Below are 14,636 nucleotides of genomic sequence, written 5' to 3' on the forward strand. Positions count from 1 at the left end.
TAATTTTTTTCTCAACAAATTAAAATTTTTCAAGTACAAAAAATTTAATATTACCAAAATATTTATAACAAAATAAAGTTAAAATAACAATCTAAATAAAAAATATTAAAATAAATAAATTTAAATTTATAGAACAAAATCTTAAAATAAATCTAAATAAATAAATTTATATTAAAGTCAATATTAAAATTCCTAAATTTTGTTTTACTCATCTAATATGTGTAAGTGTTTATATTTAAAAAACTAATTACAACTTAAAAATAACAACAAAAATAATTGTACCAAACTATATAAATATATATTTTATATTTTAAAATTTAAAAATTAACAAATTCATAAAATTTGAAAAAAAATTATAAATTATTTTTTATTGAAAAATAGTTACAATTTAAAAATCAATAATTAATTAATTATTTTAATTTTATAAAGATCAAACAACGTAAAGTATTTTTTTAAAGTATGTTTATTTTTTATATTTTTAATATTAACATATCAATAATAATATTTTAAATAAAAAGATAGAAAAAATATTTATTTTCAACAAAAACAATTTTTTTTAACAAATTAAAATTTTTCAAGTACAAAAAAAATATTATAAAATTTTTTGTACAAAATAAAGTTAAAATAACAATTTAAATACAAAATATTAAAACAAATAAATTCTAATATATAGAATGAAATCTTGAAACAAATCCAAATAAATAAACTTACAATGAAGTTAATATTAAAATTTCTAAATTTCATTTTACTCATCTATTATGCATAAGTGCTGATATTTAAAAAATAATAATTGATTATCCGTCATCGACTTCTCTTAGCAAATTCATGAATCGAGACACTGTTGGGAATAAGTAGTATGACCACAATCCAATCAATCACGTGTCAAATAATTTGTTATTGTTATTATATTAAAATGTTAATATAATAAGGTCTTAGATTAAATTTAGAGATTTATCATTGTGATAGTGATCATAATATTGAGAGATAAATCTTTTATAATTTAATCTAAATTGTTCTTGGTCAAAGGATTATTAAAAAGGGCATTAATAATCCGGAAAGACCAATATATATATAATGGTCTTCATTGGATGAAGATTAATAGATCTCATTTATTAAATTATATATATATATGGTGCATATAGGGATATGACCATTGAACTGACTCACTCTGAGAATTCCTAATGGTTATAATTACCGCATATTTGTCAATAGGATATTCTCAAGATGAACATAGTAATAGAGTTTCCTTTGACCTGCGACTGTCATAGTAATTAACAACGTGTTTATTATACTTTGATTTCGGACACCTAATACTCTAGGGTGCTAGTTGAATGGATATTGGGTATGATTTAAATACTTGTAGAATTAATGATCAGTCAATAAGGAATCCGTCAACTTTCGATAAAGAGTTTGAGCTCTATGATTATAATGAATGAGATGAATGAAACCTTGGCCAAGGGGATTGAATGAATGAAGAAATGAGTTTCTTAGGTCATTCACAGTTCATTATAATAATGGTAACAAGTTAGAGTTTGACAATTAAACCATACTCTAAGGGTTAACCAAGAGCTGGAAAGATGGAAGGAATTATACTTTGTTCTTTTGAGGTTCTTAGTAAAAATATATTACTTTATACTATCGGGTCGTTGAGGAGTGTTGTTAGACGCCAACCTTGATTAGTAAATTTAGTATGACTAATTTACTACCCGCTTAGTATTGAACCTATGGGGTCACACACTAACGAGTGTTCTAATATTTGCTATAGAATTATTTAATTATTATTTTGATTTGATCAAATAAATAATTATATTAATTCAAATGGAATATTATTATATATTTTGCTAGCACCAAAAATATAATAATAGTATGATAATTGAGAATATTAAATGAGATTTGAGAATAATTAGTTATTCTATTTCTAAATTTGAATTATAAAGTTGGATGAGATCCTAACTGATTCTGTTTCAAATTGAGTTATGATATAATTTATAAATTTGAAAGATTCAAATTAAAATAGTAAGATATGATTCAAATTTGAATTGAGATTCAAATTTAAAATCAACAACAAATCTCATACTATATATAGGTATGCCAAGAGTAGAGGATAACATGAGAAAGACAGAGAGAATAACAAGGGTTGTTATTCCTTTACCTCTACGCACATAAATGTATGTGAGCCTAATTCTTAGAGAAGAATTTTATGGTGTGCAAAGAGTTGCAAGAGGTTTCTCAATTTAGATCAGATGTCCATTGGTCAAGGGGTTGACAGCAAATATTGGTCTCGGTGTGGATACGCATAGTGCCTTCGTACCATCGAAGGAGAAAGTGATTTTTACTAGCGTACATACAGGTATTTAGATCTGATTTACTGATCTATATATTACTGAAATAAAGTTTAAGCACAAAATAGATCTTTAAGGATTACTTTCTTTTCTTCCGTTGCGTGTTATGAACACATGGTAATCCTTCAGACACAAGAGTCCTCTTAACTGAAGCATGTATTTTTAATTTTTTTTAATTTTAATTTATGTGCAAATAATTTAAAATTAAAAAGTTACAACTTAAATAAATAATAATAATTTATAATTTAAAAGAGTAATCGGTAAATAACTTAAAATTTAAAAAATAATAAACTAAACAAATAACTTAAAATATTTTGAATAAGTTGTTCTTATTAATTTTTTATACTTGATTTTTTATGTTTTAATTTATTGATGCTAATTGTATTTGAATGTAAAATTGATTGATTTAATTTGTATTAGGTTTAGATGAATTGTATTTGTATGTAAAATTAATTGATTTAATTTGTTGTTTTCTTTGTTCTTTTTCCTTTTTGAGGCTTGTATAGTAAAGTTGGATAAATTGAGAGATAATAGAGTAGAAGACATTTTCATTAACACTACAAAATTTATCGTCTAGCTTGATAATCAAATGATGACGATTCAATAAAAGAGTCTTTCTTCTGGTATTGTGTGGCACTCTTTAATTTTCTCAGTGAATTAATCACTTTGCAATGGTTTGATTTGGCGTGGTCAGTGGTAATAAATAAGAGTTTATTTTTAAAAAGAGAGAAAATGGGAAGATTCTAGCCGTTTAAGTTTGAAGATGAAATTTTCATTTGAGTTGAAGTTTTTTTGTTATATTTTCTTGTTTTGCATTTAGGAAGGGGTCTTCTATGTTTTGTTATTTGGCCCTTCTGTTTTTCCTTACATGTTTAGAACAAAGTTGCTAAATAATATAAAAAAGAGAGTGACTGTATGAAAAACTAGAAACAAAAAAATATTCAACAATTAATCTGTGAATGTGGAGGAGATGAAAAGGTTGATTTGGTTTTATATGGAGTCTTAGAAACGAGGAAGAAAAGACAGGATAATTGATCATCAAGCTGTTTTGTTTTGTGTCAGTAGCCAGTGAAAATTTTTTTGTGTTAAGAGTGATTATTAGTTACTTTGTTTAGTGTTGATTGATCTGCACTTTGCATTCGTGTTTTGGTTGTATCTTTTCGTCCTGTTGCTGCTTCTTTTTGTAGTTGTTCTGCTCCTGACCACCCTCTTTAGTGACTTAAACTTTTCTAGAGTAATGTTTATCTTCATAAAAAACATTTAGAATGCTGCTATATTAGTTTATTTTCCAATAAAATATATTTCCTTAAAAAAAATCATAATTTCAGCCTTTGCAATATAATTTTAATTTTCAGGATGTTTTCTTTTTTTATTAATCTCTGCACAATTGATTATTTAAGTGAGACCAGATAAATCAATTTAATTAGTAATCCAATAATCTGATCGATTTAATTATTGGTTCGATTCTGATAATTATGGCCACAATCACCTGCTGCTAATTATTAATCAATCACCACTTTTTCAAATAGAGGGATAAAAGGAAAAAAAAATCTATTCACTTTCTCATATTGAGCTGCAAATCAATCCATAAGCATTTTTTTTTTAAATTATCTGACATGAGATGAAATTGTGATCCAATAGTGCATTGCATTGGTTCAATAATAGTGCCATATTATTATTATTATTATTATTATTATTATTATTATTATTATTATTATTATTGTTATTGTTTTTTTTTTTGTCGTTGTTTCCCTCCTGGTCTAGTTCTACAATAATCTATCTTATAAAGTCAAAATATAAATCTAAATTTTTTGAATTTCACAAAAATACTTATAAATCAATATCTATGAAAATGATCATAACATCAACAATGAGAATCAAACTCGAGTTATTGTGACATATAACCATTCTTTTGTCAATAATACGTTGTACTCCTTTTTTTATGCTATATAAATTGTTATAGGGTGTAGCAGTTTCTAATTTCAAATTTTTTTATTAGATTATAACTTTTTTTTTTAAATTTTTTAAAATAATCAGTTGAATATTGTACTCTTATTATTGTTTAGAACAAAAGAGTATTATATTCTCTATTTTCTAAATAAATAAAGGTGATTGTTATTGACTCATTGTGCTTAAAAAATGGTGTTATTACGGACCATCAAGGATCTAGACCAACTCGCCATTGGGTCGGGACACCACCCCTGACCCAGGCCCAAACCTTCCCTCACAAACCGGAAGAACCTGACGGGTCGGTTTCTGACACTCGACTCACGTCATGCTCGACTCACCCCCATACGACCCATACCACTAGACGGGTCGGTACCCTCGGGGCAACACCTGAATTCTTGACCCGAAGTCCGGCCCGATCTAATCCTCCCACGTGGACCGCAACAGCTCATAGAAGTTTCTTGGCTAGTGGGCTAGGTCACTCATGGGCCTATCCAACACCATATATAAGGGGAGAAGTCAGCTCTCCCTCAAGGTACGTCACTTCTTACCTAATTCGGCTATCCTTCTGTATAGACTCTGATTTGATCGTCGGAGTGTCCTTGCAGGTGGTCACCCCGCTTTTGACACGTCACCTCCGGTGACTCCAGCTCACACTTTGGTCTTCGCTCCACATCTGCTCAGGGTCTCACCCGTTCATCTCCTCAGAATCACCCGACCTGTCGAGGACCCGAGACTGTTAGGTACCGAATAAGTGTCTAATTTGCTAAAAAAAATTAAAGGTTAATATTTGATTTATAAAGTATAAAAGTAAATAAATTTTTAAAATTTACAGTAAAAAATAAGTTAAACAAAAATTAGACACCAATTTAAAGCACCATATAATTAGCCATGAATAAAAAGGCAAAAGAAGATAAATAATGCACTACCACGCAACACCACTTTCGATTATTAGTTTTTTTTCCAAAAGTAAGTTAAATTTTATTTCTTCAAAAAAGAAACAAGTGTCCAAAGAGGGACAAACAGAAAGAAATTGAGAATTCTCACTATAGGTGACATAACAAAAAGATATGGCTAAGAAGAAAGAGAACGACACATGAGGATATATGCTGAATCCTTAGTTTCATCTCATTGGTACCGCATCACTGCATTAGTTATCTCCTCCATTGTAGTCTTCTTTCCTTCAAACACTTCTCTATTCCGAGCTTTCCAAATTTTCCAGTAGACAATCACAACTCGAGCAAGTGTCTCAACTTCGCCCTAGTTTTTTGTGGTGACCCGCAGCCACCATGACGCGAAATCAGGAGACCCATTTCGAGCAACAGTCGCATAAGGAAAGAGAGTATTCCAGGTCGCTAAGGCAGGGCCACAGTGAAGGAGGCAGTGGGTGATTGTTTCATTTTTCACTTTGCATCTTTGGCAAAGGGGCAAGGTGGTTGAAAATCAGCGGTGGATGACATGCATCACAGGTAACTTTTCATGAATAGCCCTTCATAGAAATATCTGAAGCTTAGTTTGAATTTTTAATCCCCAAATCTGCTTCCAAATTACTTGATTTTGCAATAAAGGGGAAAGTTGTGCTGTTGGAATATGAAAGAAATTGTAGGCTATCGTGTATCCCGTAGAGACATCATATTGTTTTCTTTTGTTCCAGATCCACTGGAGCTTGTCAACACCATCGGCATTCAACGGAGTGGAGAGGATACGGGTTGCTGTCTCCGGCGAAAAAATTTCTTCTATCAGCTCTTTCTTCTATTGCCGATCCACTGTAAGTAAATCCTTGACCCAGTAGACTCCTGTATCTGTGTTGTTGTTGCAATTAGGAAAAAATGGGTATGGAGGAGGTAACCAAGGGTCATACCATATACGAACATTAGAACCCAAACCTATGCTCCAGTAATACCTTTTTCTGCAACTTTTCTTCCTTCTAGCAGACTTTGCCAACCCCAAGAAGCCTGTGATCCTTTATCAGTTGTGAGTGTGGTTGTATAACGAAAATATTTTTCTTTTAGTATTCTGTCAGTAGAGAATTTGGGTTGATGGTGACTCTCCAAAATTGCTTTCCAAGTAGTGCCATATTATGTGCTCTTAGGTCTTTAAAACCCAGCCCTCCTTCTTTCTTAGGCCTCGACATCATATCCCAACTAACCCAAGTCATCTTGCGCTCTGAACCCTTTTGACCCCACTAGAATTGCATCAAGATCCGATGAATCTCCTCGAATAGTGAATCTGGTAATCGGAAGCAAGATAGAGTATACACCGGAATTGCTTCACCAACTGCTTTAATGAGTACATGCCTTCCACCTGCTGAAAGGAGATTTCTTTTCCACGCTTGGACCTGTTTCTAAACTTTATCTTTAATGGCTCCAAAAGTCGCTCTCTTCGATCGTTGAACCACTGATGGCAGTCCCAGGCATTTATCCTGGGCACCCACATGTCTAATATTGAGAGAAGTTGCCAATTCTTGACGGGTATTAATAGGGGTGTTATGACTGAAGAAAATAGCAGACTTATCGAGATTGACTTTCTGACCACTGATTATTTCATAGTCATGGAGAAGAGCCAAAATGTTAGAACATGTCTCCTTTGAAGCTTTACAAAAAAGAATAGAATCATCGACAAACAGTAGGTGATTAACACTTGGACTCCTCCTGTGAATCTAAATCCCCTGAATAGTCCTGTTTTGCTCTGCCTTGTGTAGCAGATAGAAAAAATCTTCTGCGCAAAGAAGAAAAAGATACGGTGACAAGGGATCTTCTTGACGAATACTCTTTGTTGGCCTGAAGAAGCCAAATGGTTGACTTTCCACCAGAACAGAGTAAGAAATAGTGATGACTAATTCTTGGATCCAAGAAATCCACCTAGAGGCAAAGCCTATTTTTTCCATGATAAATCATAAAAACTTCCATTCTACCCTATCATAAGCTTTGCTCATATCCAATTTGAGCGCCATTTCACATTCAAATCCTGTTTTTTCAGTTTTCAAATAGTAATGAGAATGTTATCAGAAATAAGCCTACCCTTCAAAAAAGCACTCTGGTTTAAACTCACTATTTTATTCATGGAGGTTTGAAGTCTATGAACTAGAATTTTTGAGACAATCTTATAGAAAATTGAAGATAAGCTAATAGATCTAACCTGAGTCATTTTTCTAGCATCTGGGATCTTAGAAACCAAGCATATTTGAGTATGATTGAAGCTTTTAAGCATCCGTCCACCACCAAAGAAACTACTCACTGCTTTGAACACATCTCCACCGATAATATCCCAGTAGAATTGAAAAAATTTTGCTGTGAAACCATCCTCTCCAGGTGCACTTTGAGCACAAACAGAGAAGGTAGCTCTCTTTGTTTCTTCAATAGTAACTAGCCTTACTATTCTTCGGTTCATGGAAGCTACAACCGAAGGGGTGAATTCATCAGACAGGTAACTCGGTTCTTCTGGATTTGAAGATGAAAAGATATCTTTAAAATAACATTCAGCTACCTTAGCTATGCTCTCAGGGTCCGAAACCATCTCACCATTAGTGGTGGTCAATTCCCAGATTTTATTTTTCCGGTTTCTAACTTGACACTTTTGGTGAAAATATCTCGTATTTTTATCCCCTTCTTTCAACCATTTATACCTGGACTTCCTTCGATTATTAGTTTAATGATACTTTTTTTTAGCTTATTTGATAAATAATTATATTATTATTTCAGCTGTCAAATATTAATTATATTATAATTATCTTTAACCTCGCCAAAATTGTTAATACGGGTCTAATTATTAAATTTTACATTTTTTAAAATTTTTTTTAATAATAGATTGATTTAAGATACTTCTAACCACTCTAACCTGATCTATTCGAGAGAGTTGGATACAAGATAACAATAATGTCCAAACAATTCACATGTACATAAATTGTTACAGAATATTAGGATTAAACTATCCACTGTTTTTTCATAAACCGCTATACATAACAACGTTTATGCATTGTTGTGTTCCTTCAGAAATTGCTACATTCTATTACTAGTTTTTTATATTATGTAGCAATTTCTTCTGTACACTTTTTTCATATGATCGGTGCTAGATGTAGTGGATTATGTAGAAGTTGAAGTTTTATATAAAATAAAAAAAATTACAAAAATGTCAGATGTTTTAAAAGATTACAATATGATAAATTTAAAATTCAATTATTTTATTTTAATAACTTTGCCCCCTTTTTTTTTTTCATACAACTGATACAAGATACATGATATCTTGGCATAATAATCATATTAAATCAAAAGGTTTGCATGGTAAAAGCATGGATAGGAGGTTGAAATCTTCACACACAAATAAATTACTCCTCATGCAATTTTTGCTGGCAAAGTGGCAATTGAAGGATTGAAACTCATGATCCGGTTCTCCACGCTCTGTCTGATATATATATTTAAGAGCTTGAACCAACAAGGTAATGAAGAATTTAGAAAACAGTGTGTTTATGGGTGCTGATTCATTTATTCCCTAAAGAGCCCTTTAAATGATGGCATTTCTTTTTCTTTTTGTCTACAATTCCCCACCTCCCTATTTCAATAACCATCTTTCAAGGTTTATCAGATTTAATTATTATTATTTTGTTTGATTTTATTATGAAGTGTCCACTATAATGTCCGACTAATGTTGTCCAAGTTTTTTTTTTCTATTTTGTCGGAAATTTTATTATTATTGTATAATTTTTATGGATATTATACTTATATGGACTATCAAAACTTTAACATATTTAAAAAATATAATTAAAATTAATATATATTTTTTATTATTTGATAATAATTTTTAATTTAATCATACTTTTTATTTTATGTCTTTTCATATTAAAAATATATCAAATAATAAAAAATGTGATCTTTAAATTTAACATACTTTTTTATTTTTATCAAGAATTCGTAATAATCATATGTTTTAAGTTTATTGCATATTAAAATTTCATTTAATGAATTGTTACATATATAAAACGTGATTGAATCGCCACATTTATTATAATAAACTAATCGCTATACTAATTTAATTTGGTTATTTTGGGTAAGGGGCCTGCTACACATACAAGTAAAAAGGCCGTACAAGTTTTACAAGTTATCAACCAAAACTTCATTAACACGCGCATTAACTCATTTTGAATGGAGCGTAACTACACGCGCCCCACTCAAATGGTTTCTCTTCGTCTTCTTCTTCTTCTTCTCTTCTTCTTCGTCTTCGTCTTCTTCTTCTTCCTCTTCCTCTTCTTCTTCCTCTTCCTCTTCCTCTTCCTCTTCCTCCTCTTCTTCTTCTTTTTCTTCTTCGTTTTTTTTCGATTTTCATGGTTTCTGAAATTCTTCTTATTCTTCTTACTGCACGTTCTTCTTCCTCTTACTCTTCTTCTTCTCCTTTTCTTTCGTTTCTACACGTTCTTCTTCCTCGTTTTCCTCTTCTTCTTCTTCTTCTTCATTTACGTCTTTTCTCTCTGTTTTCTCTTTTTTTTTCAATTTTTCATGGTTAAATCGTCTTTGAAGAAGAAGAAGCAGTAGAAGATGAGGAGGAGAAAGAGAAAGAGTTCTGATTTATGCATAAGATGCACTTCAACGAATTTTGGGTATATTTTCTTAAATCCTTTGGGTGTATTTTCTGTAACCCTTTGGGTGTATTTGAGTGATATCTGACTGATATCTATGGGTGTATCTGACTCATATCTATGGGTGTATCTTACTGATATCTATGGGTGTATTTTTCATTTCAGAAAAAATGGCAAGCATTCCAGAAATACACCCAACCGATTACATAAAATACACCCAAACGATTACATAAAATACACCCAAGAGATTACAGAAATACACCCAAACGGTTACAGAAAATTCACTCAAACGATTATAGAAATACACCCAAAAGATTACAGAAAATACACCCAAAGGATTTAAAGAAATACACCCAAAATCATGCATAATTCAAAACTCTTTCTCTTTCTCCTCCTCATCTTCTGCTACTTCTTCTTCTTCAAAAATGATTTCAGAGCTTGATGTCAAAAAATAATAGAAATCGAGAATAACGAAGAAAGAAAATAGAGAGAAAAGCACGTAAATGAAGAAGGAGAAAGAGAAGACAAGAAACAAAAGAAAAGAAGAAGAAGAAGAGGAAGAAGAACGTGCAGCAAGAAGAAGAAGAAGGTGCAATGAAAACGTGCCGTAACAGTATGTGGAGGAACTAACGTCAACGACGAAGAACAAACCAATGAGAAAGGAGGAGAAAAGAACGATCGAAAAAGAAGGAGAAGAAGAAGGGATGTAGCGCGTCGTACGTGGAGCAGCGCGTAATTTGATTTTATTGTTTAATGAACTTGTAAAGCATACAAGCCCTAATGGCTTGTATGCAGAACTTTTCCCTTTGGGTAATTAAGTTTATTTGGGTATAATTTTGGATAGTTAAGTTTAATGCAAATTTATTCTTCATATCTTACCATAAACAAATTCATAAAAAATCTATTTTGACAAGTAAAAATTATACGTTAAGCCAAAAAATATATGAACACCCAGGAGATAACGCTCATAATGAAACACAGCGTTTCAACAAAGGCACATGGGCGATTTGTCCCAATTATGAAGGAGAGAAATCCACGTGGACAAGTTACTGACACATCAGCCAGTGACCTGCTCGGATCCGGTTGCAGGGACTGGAACCTACTGAAATTATAATAGATAGGGATCGATTTGGGTATTTAGATTTCTTAGGGGGTGGGAAGTCCATCGGACAAATCATTAGGGACCGGAAAAGACATTTACTCTTTTATTTATTAACAAATTCTGATAGTGATATCACCAAAACAAAAATAAATAAATAAATAAATAAAGCAGCAAAAAGAAAAGAAGACAGGGCTGCTGTAAGTGTTAAACCCTAACCACCAAAAGTCTTAAGCCTCAGAGTGCTGTCCTCCCCCATTTTTGGCTGCTGCATCCAACTATTCCTCACTTCACTCGTTCACTCTCGACACTAAAACCCACTCTCGACAATCTCCAATTTCCATTCCCAAATCTCATATCCATGGGTTTCCTCTCAAATTCCAAGCTTCTCCAATGGAGACCAACTTTCATCATTCCCAAACTACCCTTCCCCCGCTTCTCCTCCACTTCCACCGCTGAGCCTCTCTCCGAGCCCGACGACCACCACCACCACCCACCTCCCCCTCCTCCACCTCCAGGCGCCACCTCCTCCGAACCCCAAAACCCATCCACCCAACCCGATACACCCCTCCCAGCAAACAAAGCCCATCAGCACTCCCCGGAAAAGCCCGAAACAATAATCATCAGGATGATTAGCAACCGGGCCTGGACCACCCGTCTCCAGAACTCGATCCGCTCAGTGGCCCCACACATGGATTCCTCTCTCGTCTGGAACATCCTCCATGGCACCTCCTCTTCCCCCGACCAGGCCCTCCGCTTCTTTCGATGGGTCGAGCGGGCCGGGCTCTTCGTCCACGACGCAGGCACCACACTCAAGATGGTGCAGATCCTTGGTCGCTTCTCGAAGCTCAACCATGCTCGCTTGATCGTCCTCGACGCCCCCAAGAAAGGCCTCCCCTGCTCTGAGGACATGTTTGTTTCCCTTATCGACGCCTACGGCCGCGCCGGCATCGTTCAGGAATCCGTTAGGATCTTCCAGAAGATGAAGGAGCTGGGCGTCGACCGCACCGTGAAGTCCTACGATGCGCTTTTCAAGGTCATTCTCCGCCGCGGACGGTATATGATGGCGAAAAGGTACTACAATGCTATGCTTCGGGAAGGCATCGAGCCTACCCGGCATACTTATCATTTGCTGCTTTGGGGTATGTTCTTGTCTTTGAGATTGGATTCTGCAATTAGATTTTATGATGAAATGAAGAGTAGGGATATTTTACCTGATGTTGTTACTTATAACACTATGATTAATGGGTATTTCCGGTTTAAGAATGTTGATGAGGCGGAGAAGTTGTTTGCGGAGATGAAGGGGAGGGGAGATACTGTGCCCAATGTGATTAGTTATACTACTATGTTGAAAGGGTATGTAGGGGCAGGGCGGGTTGATGATGCCGCGAGGATTTTCGAGGAGATGAAGTCTTGTGGTGTTAAGCCGAATGCCGTTACCTTCACTACACTGTTGCCTGCGCTTTCTGATGCTGGGAAAGCAGCTGAGGCGAAGAATGTGTTGCGGGAGATGGTGGATAGGTATATTGCCCCCAAGGATAATTCCATCTTCATGAAACTGCTGAGTTGCCAGTGTGAGTGCGGTGACTTGGACGCAGCTGGGGATGTGCTGAAAGGGATGATAAGGTTGAGCATTCCGACAGAGGCTGGTCATTACGGTGTCTTGATTGAGAATTTCTGCAAGGCCAACGTGTATGACAAGGCAGTGAAATTGTTGGACAAGTTAATTGAGAAGGAAATTATCTTGAGACCGCAGAGTTCTTTCGATATGGAACCTAGTGCTTATAACCTGATGATTAAGTATCTTTGTGAAAATGGCCAGACAGCTAAAGCAGAAACGTTTTTCCGCCAGTTAATGAAAAAGGGTGTGCAGGATTCAGTTTCTTTTAATAATCTGATCCACGGGCACTCGAAAGAAGGAAATCCTGATTCTGCTTTTGAAATTTTAAAGATCATGGGGAGGAGAGGGGTTGCAAGAGATGCAGATTCCTACAGGTTACTTATCGAGAGTTACCTGAGAAAAGGGGAACCAGCTGATGCTAAGACAGCTTTGGATAGCATGCTTGAAAGTGGACATGTACCGGAGTCAACTCTTTTTAGGTCAGTAATGGAGAGTTTGTTTGAAGATGGCAGGGTCCAAACGGCTAGCAGAGTAATGAAATGTATGGTGGAGAAGGAAATCAAGGAGAATATGGATTTGGTTTCTAAAATTTTGGAGGCTCTTCTCATGAGAGGTCATGTCGAAGAAGCACTGGGCCGTATCGAGTTACTGAATCAAAATGGATTCGAGCCTGATTTAGACCACCTACTATCTGTTCTTTGTGAGAAAGAAAAGACAATTGCTGCTCTCAAACTGTTTGATTTTGCTCTTGAGAGAGACTATATTGTAGGCTTTTCAATTTATGATAAGGTTTTAGATGCTCTCTTGGCAGCGGGGAAGACTCTCAATGCATATTCCATCTTGTGTAAAATTTTGGAGAAAAGAGGTAGAACAGATTGGAGTAGCCGTGATGAGCTGATCAAGAGCCTTAATCGAGAGGGGAACACAAAGCAAGCGGATATTTTATCGAGAATGATCAAGGGGACAGAGGGTACTCCCCTAAAGAGAGAAGGAAAGAAGAAATTTGCTCCAGCTACATAATTTGGTCCGTCTTATTTTTCTTTTTTGGTTTTAGAGTTGAGAAGTATTACAGGGTTAAATCTTGATCCTAATCAGTTGTTTTTTTTTTAGAATTCAAGAATTGTTCTTTATTCTGATCCAAAATTGCTATTCCTTTTGACTAACTCTGTAGTCCCATGTATCATAATAAATGACATTACCTCCTTTTATACAAATTTATTATATAAAACTGCAATATTCCTGAGAAGAAATGTACTGCGCTAGTTTGGTATAGGGGTGTGCATGGCCCGGCCCGGCCCGAAGACCCGACCCGGTCCCGAACACTTTTGGGGCTAATTTAGTGTGATTTCATCGGGTTTAGGGTCGGGTATGGGTCTTAAAAATAGACCCGGTCATTATTTCGGGTTGGGTCCGGGTCATAGCTCGGATCACCCGAAATCGGCCCGGTGGCCCAGTCATCATACATAATTAATATTTTGTGTTATTAGTGATGGATGATGTCTATTATTATGTGAAATTTAAGTATTGTAATCCTTAATATTTTGTGTTATTAGTCATTATATATAAGACTATAAGTTAATGTTTTATGTTTAAAATGCATAAGACTTTAGACTAATGCATAATCTTGTGTTATTTGTATTGATTTAAATATTTGATGTTATTAGGCAATATTAGTATTGATTATTATTATGCTTTAATTTTAGAGAAGAGTTGGTTCTTATTATATTTTTCTAAGTGAATTTTACCATGTCAAATAATGGTTGGAGTCTTGGAAATTTGGATATTTTTACATGCTAACTTGCAATGCCTCAAACAAAGGCTGAGAAATCGCGGCGAGAACAGAGGAAAGAATCCCGTTTGGCAAAGAATGCATCCAAACACCAATCATGGCTTCTCCACCAGGTACCTTTCTATTCTCATTCTTCTACTCTTCTTTTTTCTTTTCTGAAACATAAATCAATATTTATGCCCTATTTCTCACTTGAACAATGTAACTTTTTTTTTCACGATTATTGTTTATGTATAGAAATCTCGAGCTATCAAAAGAAGTAAAGATGG

At 34.3% G+C, this 14,636-nt stretch overlaps 1 protein-coding gene across 1 annotated transcript; it reads left to right on the forward strand.

Annotated features, from left to right (window-relative positions):
- Positions 1–11,318: 11,318 nt before the first annotated feature.
- On the forward strand, positions 11,319–13,828 carry LOC112702705 (large ribosomal subunit protein mL102 (rPPR5)). The gene has a single exon (XM_025753858.3). The coding sequence runs from the start codon at positions 11,319–11,321 to the stop codon at positions 13,596–13,598; it is 2,280 nt and encodes a 759-aa protein (XP_025609643.1). The 3' UTR covers positions 13,599–13,828.
- Positions 13,829–14,636: the final 808 nt, after the last annotated feature.

Source organism: Arachis hypogaea, chromosome 7 (genome assembly GCF_003086295.3).
Source record: "Arachis hypogaea cultivar Tifrunner chromosome 7, arahy.Tifrunner.gnm2.J5K5, whole genome shotgun sequence".
NCBI classification, from domain to species: Eukaryota; Viridiplantae; Streptophyta; class Magnoliopsida; order Fabales; family Fabaceae; genus Arachis; species Arachis hypogaea.

Bases quoted from the DNA above. Each gene is read 5' to 3' on its own strand.
- LOC112702705 (XM_025753858.3), top strand. From the start codon at position 11,319: ATGGGTTTCCTCTCAAATTCCAAGCTTCTCCAATGGAGACCAACTTTC.